At 40.9% G+C, this 18,208-nt stretch overlaps 1 protein-coding gene across 4 annotated transcripts in view; it reads right to left on the minus strand.

The window, feature by feature from the left end:
• FBLN5 (fibulin 5) overlaps positions 1 to 17,831 on the minus strand; it is a 55,760-nt gene extending 37,929 nt beyond the window's left edge. Inside the window, exons 1-7 of one of the 4 annotated variants that reach the window (XM_027793179.2) lie at positions 17,623 to 17,831; positions 11,906 to 11,972; positions 11,097 to 11,157; positions 7,262 to 7,454; positions 5,051 to 5,105; positions 2,622 to 2,673; positions 1,227 to 1,469 (exon numbers count right to left, since the gene is read on the minus strand). In XM_027793179.2, the coding sequence (XP_027648980.1) occupies positions 1,227 to 1,469; positions 2,622 to 2,673; positions 5,051 to 5,105; positions 7,262 to 7,278 (367 nt within the window). In that variant the 5' untranslated portion in view covers positions 7,279 to 7,454; positions 11,097 to 11,157; positions 11,906 to 11,972; positions 17,623 to 17,831. Of the gene's footprint in view, positions 1 to 1,226; positions 1,470 to 2,621; positions 2,674 to 5,050; positions 5,106 to 7,261; positions 7,455 to 8,087; positions 11,158 to 11,905; positions 11,973 to 17,622 lie in introns of all 4 variants that reach the window. The other 3 variants (XM_055807473.1, XM_005241917.3, XM_027793182.2) reach the window with 3 other exon arrangements.
• Positions 17,832 to 18,208: the final 377 nt, after the last annotated feature.

Below are 18,208 nucleotides of genomic sequence, written 5' to 3' on the forward strand. Positions count from 1 at the left end.
GCTCATATCTTGTGTGGTTTCAGCTTTTTTCCTTGTCAAAGACCAGTCCTGTTTCAACAAAAATTTGGATAAAAACCTTCAGACAATTAGCTACATGTATTAACAGATAAAAATCTCACTTTCATTAGGACATCTGAGATAGAGAAATAAGTAGTGGTTGTGGTTATAGATTAACTTTGTAGTAGACCTGAGCTACTATTTACCCCGAGGCATCAGTTTGATCCTGATCTCTGGATTCCAAGTCTGGCATCAAAATAAATATTTTGGACAGTGGAATTTACTTCCATGTAGTTCAGAATTTTTCTTTCCCTTCCTTTGTAACGTGTCATTATCAAAAGCAAGCAAACCAAGAGGATATGATCTAAACGTCCCTTAAATTTGAGTAACGCCTTGTCATGAAGTTAAGCGCAGTATAAAATGGTATAAGTAGAATCAGAATCTAGCAAAAGATGCAAAAGCAGAAAAACTACCAACTCAAGACATCTTTCATAGTTTGGGGTTGGGTTTTTTTTTTTTTTCTATATTGGAGACTTGAGAACATTAAGGTGCTAAGACAACATCAGCATTCTGTTGGGGCAGCAATTCTTTCCCCATGTGTCGTTTGCACAGTGCCTTGAACAAGGGACTTCCAGTCTCAGCCAGAGTCTCTAGTCATTAAAGCAATGGCAGTGCTAACAGTTGTGTACCACCCTCTAAGTTAAGAAATGTATGTGCTCCAAAGGGCTTATAGTCCAAGTGAAGGATGCACAGCATGGGAGGAAACAATTCTTATTTTTACCATTTACAGAAGGAAGACCAAGGTCCAGAAATTTGAACAAGGTCGCACATGGCCAAGAACTGAATCAAGTTTTCCTCGGTCCCCATCTAACACTTCAAATAGAGGGCCACCTTCTCTCTCAAGGACAGAATCATGAGCATCATGAGCATGCCTTTGATGCATTGACAAACCACCTGCCATCAGATAGTTATTTCATAAAAACATTGCTCCTCTCATAAAAGTGAGTTTCCTGATTAAATAATAGGATTAAATCATATCTTAGCTTGCATTGAATAATGCCCATATGAAATGTACAGCTCATATCCTTTAAAAAACATGGAGCTGAACTTCAAAGTACTGGGACTGGGTGATTCAGTAACAAAAGGACAATTGCAGGACAATTGTTTCTGCAATGTCAGATAAGCTTTAATATAAATAAAAATATAGAATAAATATTTCCACTACTTACCAACACACTGATTGTTTTCATCCAACTGGTAACCAAATCGACACATCAAAGGTCTTGTAACAGTAGGGTAGTTAGGAATGGGGCCTGGTGCTGGGGGTGGTGGATAAATATTTGAATAAGGGTTCAGATATGGTGATCGATACACTGGGTTTGTTCGGGGTACACATAAATAGCCACCATTCTGGTTGACACACACCATATCTCCTCTGCAGGCCTCAGGAATAGTCCGACATTCATCAATATCTGGAAAGAAATTGCAAAAGTTAAATGAGTGATTGCTTCTGAATGGAACCTATCAAAAAATACTTAACATTTTTCTTAGATTTTCCTAAAAAAAATTATACTCTCTTTGAACGGAAAAGCTAATCCTTCCTTGTTGAGCCTTATTTTGAAGTTAGATCATACCAAACCAGGAAACATCCCATATATTCAACATTACCCTGTGTTCTACTTCTTTTGCTTCACTATTAGAGGGTGGAGGGAGAGGGGAAGCCTGCTTTGCTATTCCATAAATGTTCAGTTTAAACACTGATTTACACATGGCTACAGCATGCTACCGCCTGTTCCTCTGAGAGGGTCTGTCCAAACCACAACATGCAGATCGGGATTTCAAACACTGGTGGTTTGGTTTGCCCAGCTGTGAAACTTGGATCCTGATTTGGAACTCCTAAGCTCCCTCCCACAGAAAAAGTTAGGGATGTTCAGATCTGGGGATGCAGTTCAGGCCTCTTTCTTGCTCTGATTGAGATCATCGCCAAATTAAATTGAAAAAGGTACAAATAGTTTGGCTAAACTGAGGACTTGCCTGGCTCTTGGGACACAGCAGCAACAACAGAGCAAGCAATCTGTTGCTGTTTTTTTCCCTTGTTGTTTGAGTGACTTTAATGCATGCAGAAGGTGCTGCCCTGAGGATTGAGTGCCATTGATAAAAACATGCTATAGGGCAAAGGGTGTGTTTCCCTATATCACCTCAACAATTTATTTGGGGTTTCTACATGGAGCTGTGGTAGACTTTATCTGAGCCTCCAGGTGGAGGCTGCCAACAAAGACTGTAAATACTGAATTTGAAGGAGGAAGAGGAGAGTGAACAACCCTTGTCATTTGGCAACTAGACCAAGCTCCCTTCAAAATGCATCATTGCTATTTGAGAAACACTGATAGCCCATTAGTATCTCAACGGTGTCAAAGACTGGAGTAAACTCATGTTCATACAGACACACACACACACATATATATATATTTATATTTTTGTATATACATACATACAAACACACATATGTGTCACACAGCAAGAACTTTTCAAGTAAAACATACTAACAACAGCACAATGTTAACTCAGTAAAGTCAGGATTTCTGAACCCCAATTGAAACGTACTGGTTTAATTAAAGTCCTACCTAAGCATTGCCCAGAGGCACGGTCCAGGTCAAACCCATTAGTGCATTGTTGCTAAAATGAGAAAACAAAGGACAGTCAGTGACTGTGAAAGGAGAGGGTTGCAGAGTCAAATGCTCATCTGGATTATTCTGCTTAGTACAGTTGTCCAGCAGTTTCCAGCACACCGAACCAAAGCCCCTTCCCCAGAGGGCAGCCAGCAAGGCACAGACCTGGGGCCTCAGCACAAGGGCAGCCCCTTAGCTCAGAGGCAGGCCCCGCCGTAACCTGCGATGGGCTCCACATTGTCTGTTCAAAGAGAACTTAGTCGTGTGTTTTGGGGTCTTTTTGCCAGAGCTGGGGTGGGGGGGCTCATTTTGCCGGGGCGGGGGGGTTGCTCAGTTAAAAGGCACTAGCTAACCTTTCTAACAGGCTCTAGAACTCCACGGACGGTCTGTTTGGTACATCTGCCTCAACATGTCAGCCATCCGACTGAACTTAAGCCACAGTTAAAACATAACAAGCTTAATGAAAGTAAGGCTTTTCATTTACACCAAGCCTTTTGGTTTTTGGAGCATAAACCTTTAGATGACACATCCTAGGCCTGCAAGGTTACTGGGGGCCTTGTTCCTTCCCACCCTGTGGCGCTGGTCTTTGTCAGGGCTGCCACCTTGAGTCCTAGGCACCTCCTCAGTAACCCGCAGCACTTCCAGAGCTGTGAGGGTCCTGGCGGTGATCGAGTCAAAGCCCACTAAAACCGTTCCTTGCTCCTCCCTAGTTTTTTGGGTGGGCCTCCAGCTTTTTAGCCGTGGGTCAAACAGCTGACACAAGCATGGGATCCCGCCAGTAAATAGGTTATACCGAGGAACGCAAGCAAGAGAGATCCAGAACAGGAACCACTGAGGTAGCCAGAGGGACAGAGTGCGCTCAAGGTACTTTCCTTTTTTGTTATAGCTAAATGACGAAGACACTTATTTTTGGACTTTGTGGAAGAAATCAGCGGAAGAGTAAAGTACTTGGGTTCATGCTTGGAAAGGTAGTAGGTTGTAGATAGGAGGCAATGGGTTAGAGGAGTAAGTCAGTGGAAGTGGCCATGGCAGGAACAAGGGAGGGGACACAAAGTGAAACAGATGGTACTGTTTGGAATGCACCTGCCACTTGCACAGATGAATGCACAACACCACTGCTAGAAGTGTCAAACAAGTATGAAGGAATTCTGCTTTCATTTATTTTGGCATTCTGAGATGTTTTGGTATCATGTTGTGGAAAGCCAAGATATTCTGATGGAAGAATGTACAATCAGCCACGTATTTTAATGAATGTACGTACTCTAGCTTTTATTCTCTTGTCTGTGCTGTGGTGTATACACTACACCTGGGTTAGCAGGAAAAGTTAAGGTAGTTTTGAACAAAATTACTTTCTTTTGGACAGTAAATGATGATTCAGAAGCATATATGAAACTACTGTAGAACTGGTTTCAACAACTTTCTAGAACTTTGTTCTAGGAATTAACTGCTATCATCTTGGTTTCAAGTTGCTTTTTGCTTAGACAGCAACAATTGATTTAAGGTAAAAGATGTTCATAAAAATCACAATGGAAACAATATTTTTAAAATTATAAAAACAAAACCTTGAAGTCAGTTCTCCAGGGGCATGAAAACCATTTCCCATACAGATCTGATGTTCACAAAAATATCAATGTGTGCTATGTGCAGGAAATTTTCAATGTAGTAGAAAAAAACCAAGTACACTTCAGAGACTTTTGGCAAAAGTATTTAGAAACACAGCTTTGGACACTGAGTATATCTGGATTATCAACTAGGAATCCAAACTTAACATGCCTTTGGGAACTGTTTTTCCTAATTTAAAGTCCAAGAACACAAAGAACTAATGCTTCTGCTATTTCAAGAACTGGACTGATTTACTTCCATACACCCTCAAAAGTCCTGCCGCTTGAACAAAAATGATTTCAGGCATAAATTAAAATGTAAACTAGGATGCAGTCATTCAGGATCACAGTCCAAAAATTAAACAGTCTTAAGACAAAATTCTGCTATACACAGAAAACTACTATTTATACGAGTAAGTTTTTCAAGCATGGATGTTCCCCACCACAGAAATGAGCTGTCCCTGCTCTCATGGGATGGCTTTTCTTATTTCCTCTCCCAGAAGTGTTCAGCTCAGAGGCAGAACCAGATTTTCAGTGAGGTCCAGGTTTCTACAGGGATATTTTGCTGAGCTGGCAAGGATGAGCCAGTAAGTTCAGTCCATGTTCAACTCCAGAATCCTGCTGGCTCCAAGTTCTCCCCTCTAAACCCTTAGACCACACAGCTTCCTTTTCATGTAAACCCCAGACCACAGAGCTTCCTATTCACCTGCTAGCCAGTTAAGTCTCATGCCATATAGCACTTCAGCACAAACCAGTACATAGATCTCTGCGTGCACCTCTCACCTGTGCTTTTCCAGGGCTTGAAAGGCAGACGGCCAGTGTGAAAGCAGTCAGTATCCTGTAATGTGCACAGAAAATAGGCTGAAGATATTCTGATATCCAGACTCATTATATAGAATTCAATACACATGGACAAATTAATATCTAGTGACACTTCAGTGTATTCCACAGTTTTGCTAACATTAATTTGGCCTCTGGAGGAGGAATAATACAACTGTGGGCCAGATTCATATCTCAGGGTCACTCATTTTACTGTGGTTTTATGCAACTGGGATGGGAATCAGACGTATGTGTCTGTTAACTAATCTATTTTTTATGACACCCCACACAGCAGCTCTTTAATGAACAAGTGTGCAATGTTCAATGAAGCATTTTTGCCCCTCTCTGACACCTTCCTTTTGAGACTATAAAAGGTTTTGTTTCACATTATGCACATTTTACAGATGGGTAAACCAGAGCATAGGCCCTGCCTGAGCTCGCAGTGCGATGCATTGGCAGGGCTGCAGACATGTCATGCAGGAGGTCCTGAATCCAAGCCAGTTGCTCTAACCGCTAAACCGCATTTCATCCCCAGGAGACTATATTTGAGATTAATCCATTTTCTTAGGGCCAGATTCTGTCCCTTTACTCAATCTTGAGTAATACGTTGCTCTGCAAGTAGACACACTGTGCCAGGTCATCAGCTACTAGAAGTTACTACCTTCAATGGAGCCTTCCCCAGTTATATCATCTTAGCATCTAGTGGGACCTACTGGGTCTCTTCACTGCAACTGAAAGAAGAGGATGCCTTGCTAACAGAGCTCTACAGCTGTTTTTGGAACTCCTTACCTGGAGCGTAAAAATTCTGATCAACCAAGCTCCCACACCCAAGTATTTACTAACAGACAGAAAACCAGGAAAGAACAGTAAGAAATTATTGTTTTCTGTGTGCTATGGATTTCAGTGTTTTACCACTGCCTTATATAAAACGTCTTCTCAATACAATTAGACCCACATCTTGCTTATCTTGGATTCTAGTTCTGAATGGCAATTGTATACAATATGTTCCCACAAAACCCGTACAGGAAGCAAGGGATATTTTAGGTAGCCTTAGTTCTGCTACCCAAGCAAGCTGCCAATTTTTTCTCTTAGAGCTGTCTTTGATTTCCAGTGCAAACTGAGCTGCTGAACAAGACCTACAAATGCATCAGACAAAACCACACACGAACAGTGACCGATACATTTGAACAAATTTGTTTGAAATGAGGCAATAGACAAGAGCTCTGAAAAGTAAACATAAACCCTGAAATGGTTGTTCATAGTGCTGCAGAGACAGACCGTGCTTGTTGGCAGCTTTTAAGTGAGAAGGAAAGGCAAATTGGGTGCAGACTTTTCCTTAGAGTTGGATGCAAGGCATCCAAAGTACGAGGTTATCCATTTAGGCTTGCACTTCATTTATTGATTCCTCAAATCTTTTTGAAGAGATTTTAGAGCATGCACTGGTATAAAGACTGCATGCTCACTTTACATATAGCAAGAACAGCACCAGAAGGAAATACAACAGGTTGCAGCTGAATGTTAACATGCCTAGTAACTGGGCTGTGCTCTGCACTATTGCAGAGCAGTGCATGCTAACAAAACCCGCTATAAAACTGGTCAGACAAAACTCAGATGTTTTTAGACAGTCTTTAGTTTCTGTTGTTACAAGATGATGTATTCTTTCCTCTTGGTGTGTGTGTGGGGGTGACCTTACTGCCTCATATGTGTTCTGCCTGCAACCACCTTCTCCACTTGCTTATTACTTTAAGATCTCATATGCCCTCAAGAATTATTAACAGGCGTGCAGCTCAACCTATCAACACTATATGCAGCTGGTCACAGTAGCTTGCCCAGCAGGCAAAATATTTTAACTAGTAATTAACTTCTGCATAGTAACTAATTAGCTTCAAATCAATTACTGTAGCCAGTGGGATCTTTTGCTGTCACAGTTCAGCACTCCTGCAGATGCCGGGGTTCCTAAAGCACAGCGTATAAGCACAGATCAAGAAGGAACTTGTCAGAGACAGCACAGCTTTAGAACAGACAGATCATCTTTCCCCACCTCTGACCACTGAGATCCCGTCTCTTTACAAATGGCTTCAGCAAGTGGATTGGCATACTGAATCCCTGCCACAGATATTTTCCACAAGTAGGTTTCCCTTCAGTAAGTAAAGAAATTTCATGCATACCACTTACCTTTTTAATCCTTGCATGTCCAAAACCGTTGGGGAAAGGTGGAAAAAAACCAGAGTCTGTGCTGATGAATAACTAGAAAGCTTTTCCAAACATTACCCTCTGCTAGCACTTCAGTTCCTCAGTCATTTATAGTCCAAAGAATGAAATAGCAAGTAATGGAGAAGATCGGGAGCCGTCTGTACCTCCTCAGACACTGGAGAGAATACAGAGAAAGCACCTGGTTTTGCTTAGTTCTCTTCTGTAATTCAGCATTAAACCAATTGGAGGAGGAATGTTAAAAATGAACACTTCATTTTCTAAGTATGTTAAACAATGCAAATGGGGGCCTCAGCCTGGGACAGCTGGTTTAGATTACAAAGCTCACCAACTGGCTAGACTCCTCACAACAACCTCGAGGAGCCTGCCAGGATAAAACACTAACAGCTTGAAGGAAAGCCTCTCCCGCTGCAAACTTCACAGTTAAAAGTGCCTCAGAGCAGAGAGCACCGTTATTGGACAGAAAGCCTTATCAAGGGACTGGAAAAGGGAAGGGATTGTTTTTCTTGTTCTGAGAACAAAAAAAAAAAAAAAGTCAGGCTTTTTGGAGGCCCTCTAGCTGGTGTCTCGGACGATGAATATGCAACACTCGCTGCTTTGTGCCAATGGCATACTGATGAAAGGTCTAACCCTCTGGGAGGTGAATAACTTGAATTCATGATGATTGCCGCTACAGGAACTATATTGCTTGGGGATTATTTGAAAACAGGAATAAACAAATTAAACGTTCAAAGGAAAACAAATGGCTAGTCTACAAACACTGGCCCTTTTTAAGCTGACCCATACTTACGGGAGCTGTTTGTGAAACTAAATATTTCTCAGAAAAGACATATCTTGCAGATCTCCAGTTATGACTGAAGAGGAAGGAAATAAAGTACTTTTTCAGGTGTTTTGCAGCTTTGCCGCAGGCAGAGCTTTAGTAGGTCAAGCAGAACATTTATGAGATGTGAGAGCTAAGCAATCAGATGCTGCAAAGATTATGCTGGATCCAAAGATGAACACTGAAATTAAATATAGACATAGACATTAAATGACTACTTTGAATTTCTGTTGAATCTTCCATTTGAGAAAACCCTTTATTCCTAAGGAACGTGAAATGTCCAACAAGATAAAAATCTATCATATAGCTCCCTGTAACAGATTGAGAGGCAGAGAAACAGAGTTGTTACAATAGATATCCATAAAACTGGCCTCTAAGTATGGATACCCAGCTTGAGATACAAAGCTTGAGCTGCCTCAGGACTAGTGAGCACCCACAAGTCCTATCCGTGCCAATGGGAAATGCAAGGATCTGTACCTCGCTAACTGGCTGTAATTGTCCAAATTTCTTTTAAAAAATGATGGCACCAGATGCTCAGTGCCATTTCTGACACTGTCTCTTGGTGAGTTGCTTACATCACCTGCATTGCATGGAAAATTAAACACTCCTCTAGAATTATTCAAACATTGTCAATACAGTTGCAGATAAACAAAACCCAGTTAACATTTTAAATAGACTTCCCAAAAGCTTAACGAAAGCTCACACAAGGGACTTTTGAAGAAGCTTGCTGGGTATGTTGCGAGAGGAAAGTTTTGTCATGGGTCAGAAAACTGGCAACAGAGAGAAAGCAAAGACTGGGCAAATTTTCATTGTGGCAAAAGGTTAACAGTGAGCATTCTCATTACTCTGTAAAGTTCAGTGTTTCTCAATACACTCAATGGTCTGGAGAACTAGCAAGTCTAAAAGTAGCAGTGCTTATGGTGTGTTAGGTGTGTGAAGATCTACTATGAGAAACAGCTCTACATCAAAGCAGATGCTCCGACCACCCATTTGTGTGGATGAAGAGCTTGCTTCATGCACTTGTTGATACTTCGTTTGCTAATCCACTTAATTTTCCTCGCCATCACATAGTAAAAATCATTGTACGCATGCCCAGATCACCATACAACTGCAGCACTGGTCTGCTCCCGAAGAATTGCTTCAGACTAAAGAGTTCTGGTTCATCAGCCAACTGGCAGAGGTGCTCCAGTGCTGGAGACAGGAGGTGAATCCAGACCTGACCACCTAAGGGGCTCCCTTAAGAAGGAATACTGTACAAATGTTTTGATTTCTCCTGTCTCCATCTGACAGCTGGAGTGGATAAAAAACCAGAGTATAAAAAGTGTACCAAACCACAGCTTGGGCTAGTTTACAGTGTGGTGACTTTTTTTTCCTAAATAAAAGGATTTGATGTTATGGCTAAGTGGAATTTCTGCAGTACCTTTCTGTAACTACCATTAGCCACAAAATAATGAGGTGCAGCCACACCCTTCTCGCAACTCTCTTTGATATGAAGAGCTGCATAAAGGAAGAGGTTTGTGGTACATAAACCCCCTTTTGTTCACCCTATAAAACCATGAATCATTCATCACCATGTGCTGACACCTTCATCATTTATGCTCAGGATGGTGGCTAAACTTCAGATCTAGCAGCACTATCACTTCAACGGTCTCAACTATCCCCCTATGTTATAAAATCTACTACTTTGTTCAGATTACCTTGATATGTTTTTTGTCTTCATGAGGAGGTGCAGAGCAGTTCTCAGCATAAAATGGAGCCCTGTTAAGTAACTGAACATGTTCCTGAAAGTTTGCTTTGTGCATAGCTAGGGTTGAAACTATATCTCTAATTACATTTAAGACTTGGATTTCAAAAATCATGTAATATATAATCATAACGGGCACATACACTATGTTGTGTAACCTTAACTCTACCCTTCCTGGATGAGATGTCCAAATGCATGAATCCCACCATGCTCCTGCAGATAATGCACAACACTGGGTTAACAGGGACCCTTAACACTACAGAACATAATCTAATGGCTTCTGAATGCTAAGACAAAAGCTGTACAAAAGTCAGGAAACTCAGTAAGTTAACTACACTCAACATTCCTGGACAAAAAATCTGCCTTACAAAAACAAGTCCTTATCTACTAACTTTTACAACACTTCATCTCCTTTTTTAATTCTAATATTACACTTACAGTTCTCCAGAACTACATCTGTCGAACACCCTTCTTTGATGTTCTTGCCATTTTTTAAAGCTCACCCTTTCTGAACTGAAGTTCTCAAGGACTTCATCAAACTGCAGGAGCAGAGTCAAATCACACATATCTGTGTGGTGGTAGGTGTGCAAGACCAAAGTCATTCTAAGTGCCAAGTCTTAGACATCTTTTATACAGCCATACAGACTTGAATTCACTAAAGGAACTTGCCAGGAGGCGACACTTTAAGGCCCTATATGCCCAAGCTTTAGATGCTTAAAGCATCCATTTTGCTCCTACCAAACCTTACAGAATCAAAATTTCTACCAGCAAAACTGGTGAAACACATAGAGCACAACTGCTGGGCATTTGCAGATACACTTGCATTTTAATAGCACCTAAGCTCCATGAGGTTCACAAATTGGCCTTTTGCCTGACTGTGGAGATTGATCTAAGTGTTCTTGGAGACTGCCAAATAAGCAAGCTTTTGATATTGTTACATGTTGATATAACACACGACAGACAGTGATTTGCAATAGACACATCTCACCCTACTGCCACATGAATAGATTTAAACACATGGGAAACTTGGTCTCAAACACCAATTCTGCCTGAAAATAAAGAGTAGGACTTGTTTCTTCCACCTCCCAGGAAAGAACTTAATTGCAAATTCTTGGCATTTGGGGAGGGCTTCCTCGCCTTTTTCAAAGATGGACTACTTCACACAGCAGCTGAAGTCTGCTTCATTCAGTGTCTGAATTGTTATGGCCATCTCATAACATGATCGATGCAATAACCTGTTCCAGATGGCTCAGGCCAGAAGCTTCAGCAGCACAGTCCCACGTGTATTTTCCTTTCCTAGCCAAACATAACACAAGCAAGAATTAACAGTGAAAATTAACATATGTAATTGTAAAAACATCACTAGTGCTAACTAAAATGTACTCGGCATGTAGAGCCTCCAAGATATCATGTGTTGATCTGCAGCTCACACTATTGTTTTTAGGAAGGAGAAAGTATAACAGTTCCTGTTGTGCCTGAGTCCCCTGGGGCTCAATTGCCTCAACATGGCACAGTTACCACCAAAAAAGAGCTAATACAGCATCTGTCCCTTCCTTCCTGTATGGGGATGTCACTTATCTAAAGCATGCATTCCTTTGGGATGGCAACATCACCGACAGTACCACTGCTTTCCAGGAACAGTAAGCAGAGCGCCATTGTAATGTTGTAGCAGATGGTCTCAGAGGACCCTACCAGACGGACCACACAATTAAAAGTTCTTGGTTTTCTTTATCTAACTCTACATTTTATAGTCGTTACTATCTTTAAAGGTCTGTGGTCACTCGGATACTAGTTTCTAACAGCACAATTTCTTTTAGGAAAGAAGTTATCAGTTGAAAACCCAGGCACCACTGGGTCCATTCTGAAATGTCACAACACTAAACATGGACCAGCATCTGACTCCACTTTATTGTCTTGAAATCATTAATCAACCTATTAAATGAAGAATAGTAGAATAGAATCTAGCAGGTACATACCAAACAGCTTAAACTTATGCTCAATGAACTGCGTCTGCTGTAAGACAAAATTATTTCAGGTATATTACCTTTAGCGAGATCCAGATTGATAGTCATGATCACCTCTTTAGCTGCAGCATCTTCTAGGAAGGCCACCTGAGGCAAAAAAAGAGTAATATTCTTGCAAGAATGCTTCAGCATGGTTCAGGGTTTCTTTTTTTCTCCAACAAAGGTAAGGTAAGGTAAGAAAACAAATTAAAAGCTTTTTATAACTTACCCAGCAAAAGTACAGAACCTTTCTCAGGAGTATTGGTGCATGGGACAACTCTCAGCAGGTCCCTTCCTATTACTATGAATTTCCAACAGTGTACAACATTCTTGATTTTTCAATCCGTAAACGCATCTGGCATTTATGCTTTTAAAACTATTTTCCCATAAGAAGTGCATAAAACATCATGCTATATCTAAAGACAAAAGATCTTGAGAGGTCACACCTTCCCCTTGAGTTAATGTGAGTATCCAAGATGATGATGCCCCAGCCACCATTAATACTTACACTTTTTCCCCCTGTTGAATCTCACCCTTGAGCATAGCTCTGGTAACTGCAATTCACATTTTGCCTGAAACTGGACAGATACTTCAGTTTGGTTTTGTTTATTTTAGAAGACTGAGATGTACATAAGCTAGGCTGCCACCTTTTCTCCTCTGCTTTTTTGTGGTTGAAAGCAATGCTCTTTAATCCTGCGACAAGACGTTTATCAGCTTCCTTGAATAACAAATGTAAATCCTTTATGGCCAATTTCAGCTAAGAATTACTTTCCATAAATAAAGACCTTAAATTCTTAATACTTCTGGACCAAGACTAAAGTCCGCTTCACTATTTGAGCAAACCAACGTTCAGTCTTCACGAGTACCTGGGATACGTAAACTGTTGGTCTCCAACTACAACCAGACAGAAGTATCTACTAAAACCTCCCCTAGAACTATTCCGGATGGATTTATTTTATGCTTAAATGCCTCAAGACCGCAGTGTGTTTTGCAGTTTCGCAACTTCTTTACTAACCTGCGCACCACACCGTACATGCTGGGCACATCCATAGCACAACAGCACCAAGCCGCACGTTACAGCAGCTGGCTGGAGACAGTAGTTCACCCTTCCAGGACAACCTGGCAGTGTTCCCCATCTGCTGGGGCATGTGTACTAGGAAAACATCAGACCCACCCATGCTTCCTCCTGTCCCAGGTACTTTATTTCCATCACGTGGAATTTACATTTTGGCCAAGGCTTTGGTTTTTTTCCCCCAGATTCAGTTGAGCATCCTTTCTCCCTTCTGTTTTTCCTTTTTTTTTTTTTTTTTTCCTTTTTTTCCTTCTTGATATTTCCTTCAGTCTGCTTATGCAATTCACTTTGTTTTTATCCAAAGCAACCAAAAGAATACTCTTTGTACGATCAAGAATATTCTGCATTTTCCATCAAACACTTCAGGTTTTGAGCAAGCCCAAACAAGTCTGTGAAAATGCCATCTCTCAACGGGGATGTTTGGATGTTCACAAGTATGTGCACTATTTTTGTAAGGGCACCTGCCAGAACCCTGCTGATGAATCCAGAGCAGAAAAATACTTGACATCAGCCCGCTCTTCCAGAGCTTCTTTCTTTCCAAGTGGTGAAAAACATTCCCTTTTAAAACATGCTTCACTCTTATAGGTGCACATATAAGCAAAGGCTTCTGGTTTCTTCTTCCAATAAAAAGATCCAAAAACATGGGCATCTTTGCTGATCTTTTCCTTATCTTGTGATTTCCAGGGTTGTATGTTAGACAAATATAGGAGTGGCAGAAAGTTTCCATATGAGGAGAGGGATAATTTTGACTATTTTGTACTTACTCAACTGCTTTCCTAACACCAGAAGACATTTATAAACTTTTTTTCCCATTTAGAAAATACTACACTTAATTTACTTATTCCTGTAGCAGGGATTACACCATTTCACAATTTACCTGTTTAGTTTTGGGGTTTTGCAAGTTAACCATGCTGTTTGGAAATAAACTGGCTACGAAAATGGGTGATAAAAATTATGTGTGTTGTCTATTTGTTTTCAGACTCGTTATTCACTGCTGTGCAGCAATGAGGGCTGCTACAAGGAAGTGATTCAGAATGCTATAGGCAGCAATTCCACTGAGCAGGGGATGTACTGCTGTTTGCTAGTTCTGCTGTACGTGTGCTGCAGTGCTCACAAAGTCTGGCATAAGGATGCAGTTTACAGCAGATTATTTCTTTCTTTTTAATCTGTTGGCTTTTGCTTTGCTTGTGCTGGTTTTCAGTACTGGGAGTTCCCCCTGCAGAAGCAGCCTGGCTGTTCCCAGGGGCTCCAGTCTGTTTGGGTGCTGTAGGGGACCAGAACCTCAAGTAGCCATGTGAAAAGTCAGTGGAACTGGACCCATCTCCCAACAGAGGCACTTGTACTGCTAACAAAGCCCATAGCTGGAGCCTGACAAAGCAATCAGTCCCCATTTCGTCCACTGTTTCAAAGCAAAATTCAAGAAGCTGAAGTTGTGCCAGATGAAGAAAATAGAAAGGAACAAAACCTCTGACAGGTTAAACGTAAAAACCAGAAAAGCAGGCCAAGAAAGTTTGAGAAACAAATCGTAAGAGGCATAAAAGCTAATAATAAATTCTTTTTCAGACACACCAAGAGCAGGAAAACTGCCAAACAGTCTGCAAAGCCAACAGATGAACAAGGTATAAAAATAGTACTTAGAAAAGATAAAATCATAGTAGAAAGTTAAGTGATTCTTTTTCATCTCTGTTTGCTACAGAAACTTCAAGAGATTCCCATAGTGGAATTGAAAAAAAAAAACCAAAAAACCAAACAAACCAGAAGAACTAAAAACAAACAAAAAAATCATACTTGCAAGGATCTGCCTAAAATTGAAGTGCCAGCAGGAGAGGTTGTGAAACAAATCAAGAAAACTAGGAGTAACAATTCATCAGAACTCACCTGACATTTAGAAATTAAGCATTTTAAGTGAATTAAATGCAAAGGTATGTAACAGCTGAATTATTTATCGTAACTAATCTCTCACAACATGTCCTTAGTAATAGAAAAACAGAAGGTACGAAATAAGATACTGTATTTAATAGGTTTCCATATAACACTTAATAAAATACAGAACAGTAAATCCAATGTATCAGGCAAATCAGTAGCACAGCACAGGAGACTTAGTGTTGGTGGTTTAGGCGTGCATTTTCTTGGAGATTGTCCTTAACAACTACACATCTCAGAAAACTAGCTCTGATCCATGGTATAGGGACTTCGTTTTACATTTACTCTGTTACTCCATGCAGCTGAAACTGGCTCCAGTCAACTCCTAACTGGCACCTGTAAATAGCAAACATGAAATTTTTCCAGCATAAACTTGGGAATTCAGGTATAATACATACTATTTCTTTCTATGTCTAGGATTTAATATACAGCCTTTGTGGCCACCCTTGGTAGCCCAAAAAAGGGACCACGGAACAGGCACTGAAGCCGAGTTATGTGTGGCTAAGACTCCCAGCAATCTTGGCACTAACACATGCCATTAGGAGGTCTGCTGAGACACCTTTAGAAGACCATGGAGGAGAGAAAGAGAGGAGGACCCAAGAAGGTAAGTCCAACTGCTTTTTGAAGTGCAACTTTTCAACACTAAACCCATCTCCTCTCCTCTGTACTCTCTATTTTTGGTAGCAGTCATAGATGCATCAGTAGCCTGGGCAACTAGGGGACTCTGTGCCAAGCACAAGGTCAAGACCACGTCACTGTGACAGAGCACACATAACCTTCATCCTGTGAGTTACAGGCTCAATTTGGCCTCTCACCAGAGTTTTGTTTATACCTCCTGAACTGGAAGGTTGGCCCTTCAAGTTTTGATCAATTGCGATGATTTCTGATGTTTCCCTATTCCTTTCTAGTTTCTAATGAAAACCTTTTCTTGAACTAGATTTACTAGTCACATTTCACTGGGGCAGTGCAGGCTTCAGGTTGCCTGCAAAGCATCTGTTAAAAGTACCAGTACGAGGAATTTGGAACTACTTATCGAGTTCAGGAGAAGAACATGGCAGCCAGAGTGCTGAGGGCTCCCAGTCCAAGTAGGCAGGTTCTGGGCAGCACCCCACAATCATCATTCTGTCAAGAGCCCAGTGAAGACAGAGGTACCATCCACAAGACCTCTGTCTGCAGATGGCACTCTGCAGGTCCTTGATCCCGAGTCCTCTGCAGACAATGTGCTATTCAGAGTCTGGGTTTGGGTCCAGACAGATCTGGCAAGCCTAGTTATGACTCATTGGTTTTCTTTAGAATCCTGTACTCCTCAAATTTTTGTAGTTTCATAATAAGCCTCCTCTAAGTTAGCTGAAAACTGTTAAACATCTGTTCCTGCTCCTATTGTCAAAAATAAAGCAGTCTTCTGTTTGCCTTCATTTTTATTGGCACCCACTACTTGAGCATACAGAGCAAAACTCAGTCTAAATATTTTCCAATTCTATTTCCAGAATAAGTTTCAGTTTTGATGACTATTTTTCAGTGCTCCAGTCTACCATTCAAGCCACTTTCTTTACTATAGTTTTAGTCCTGGTACAGTTTGTTGTTGAAACCATGGTATGGCATGTAAACCAAAACATACGGACGCACCAGAATCAACTCTGTGATTTTCTTGTAATTCTGAAAACACCCTTTTATTACAAACAAAAGCATCGCTCAAATACCTTAATACCTTATAACAATAGAGAAAACTGCTGCAGGAGACAGGGAAACATTTTTACATAAAGGTTAATTTTACAACCAGCATTTCATGTGGTTGGCTCCCCCTATGACTAGCTGAATCCTTTATTTCTCTTTCTATAGGCAGTTTCTCAGACACCTGCACCTGAAAGTGTTCAGGGTCACTCTCATGGTCACTACTTACTCTCCTGAGAAATACCGTTTGCAGCTCTCATCTTTTACACATGTTCCCATTTAGGAACTAATATTCCTATCTACCTCACTTTATTTGCTTAAAACTGCTACTACCTCTTACTGCTCTGTTTACATCCAGTTGCCACTTTGCTGCTTAAATATATTTTTACTGAAAATACTGTATTTACTGTTCAGGAACCATGATTCTGGGTACCTAAGTAGTATAATTCAGGGTACCTCTATTTAGTAGAGTAAATCCAGTTGCCTCTGCCGAACTTAACATGGGCTTCTGTCTGTCTGGGCAGCATCGAAAGGTCAAATTCTCAAAACCTTAGTGTGTCCTTAGCTCCCTACTCCCTAATTTACAAAAGTTTAGATTTGAAGTATTGTAACTCTTGGCTTCCTATTCTCAGAGGGTTGCGATTAGCAGTGCTTTCCATTCTAGGCAGTCAGGGGCTACAACCAGTCTGCTTTTACTAGGTCAAGATCAATCATCCAGCTTTGCTTGCCTGATAGAACAGCCTTTGCAGATAGCTGCCAAATGACAAAATACACACTATCTTGACTGTGTTATGTGCTTTTTTTCCCTGAGCCCTTGGACTATTAATTATTCCATCAACAACTATTAGATATGAAGGGGATGCGCTACAGTGATGGCCAATAGTTTCTATTTCATAATGACATAATAGTTCCTAGCTGCCTCAAATCTGTAAAATCTCTTCGGTTTGTGCCCCAAACCTGGTCATGCTGCAATTCAACCCATCTTGCATAACCATCTTGAAATTCACTGGAGGGATATACAGGCAGCATCTGACGTTGCAAATTAAAACCTTAGGGATAACCACGCAGAAGTATTGCCAGGATTCCTCTTACCTTCATGATACTGGTTGATATTCAGTGTCCAGACCGCTCTCTGAAGAGTTAGGTTTCCTTAACACAGAGACAGAAAAACATTCTAGGTTGCTTGTACAGCAAGAAACAGCCGTCCTCACTTTGTTAACAAACACACAAAATATGCATAAGCAGTCTGTTTCCCCGATATCATTGCTCTGTAATCTGTCAGTGTTTTTTGAAACGACACATGTGAAAGGGCTTCTAAATTCTGTTCTGTCAATCATTAACAAAAACCTCTAATAATAGTTGACCGTAACTCAAATACTATAATCCTTTCCCACTATTCCCACAGACTAATACATCTTAAATGGTTCTCTCACTAAAACAAATGGTTAATTGCAAGCATTGAAAACTAGGTTGAGCCACAGGGAATTACGATTTCTGGTCTATTCCCTGTCAAACTCCACATACAATTTCTTTCACTCATACAATTCCCACTCAGTACACATGCAAAACTGTTTGCTGCTGACAAGTTCAGCAGCCGTGTGAAGAAGTGAGACTAAACGGCAACACTGCTTTCTCAGGAACAAGAACTGTCTTCTCAAAGCCTGAGGCATATAGCCAG

Source organism: Falco peregrinus, chromosome 1 (assembly GCF_023634155.1).
Source record: "Falco peregrinus isolate bFalPer1 chromosome 1, bFalPer1.pri, whole genome shotgun sequence".
NCBI lineage: Eukaryota > Metazoa > Chordata > Aves > Falconiformes > Falconidae > Falco > Falco peregrinus.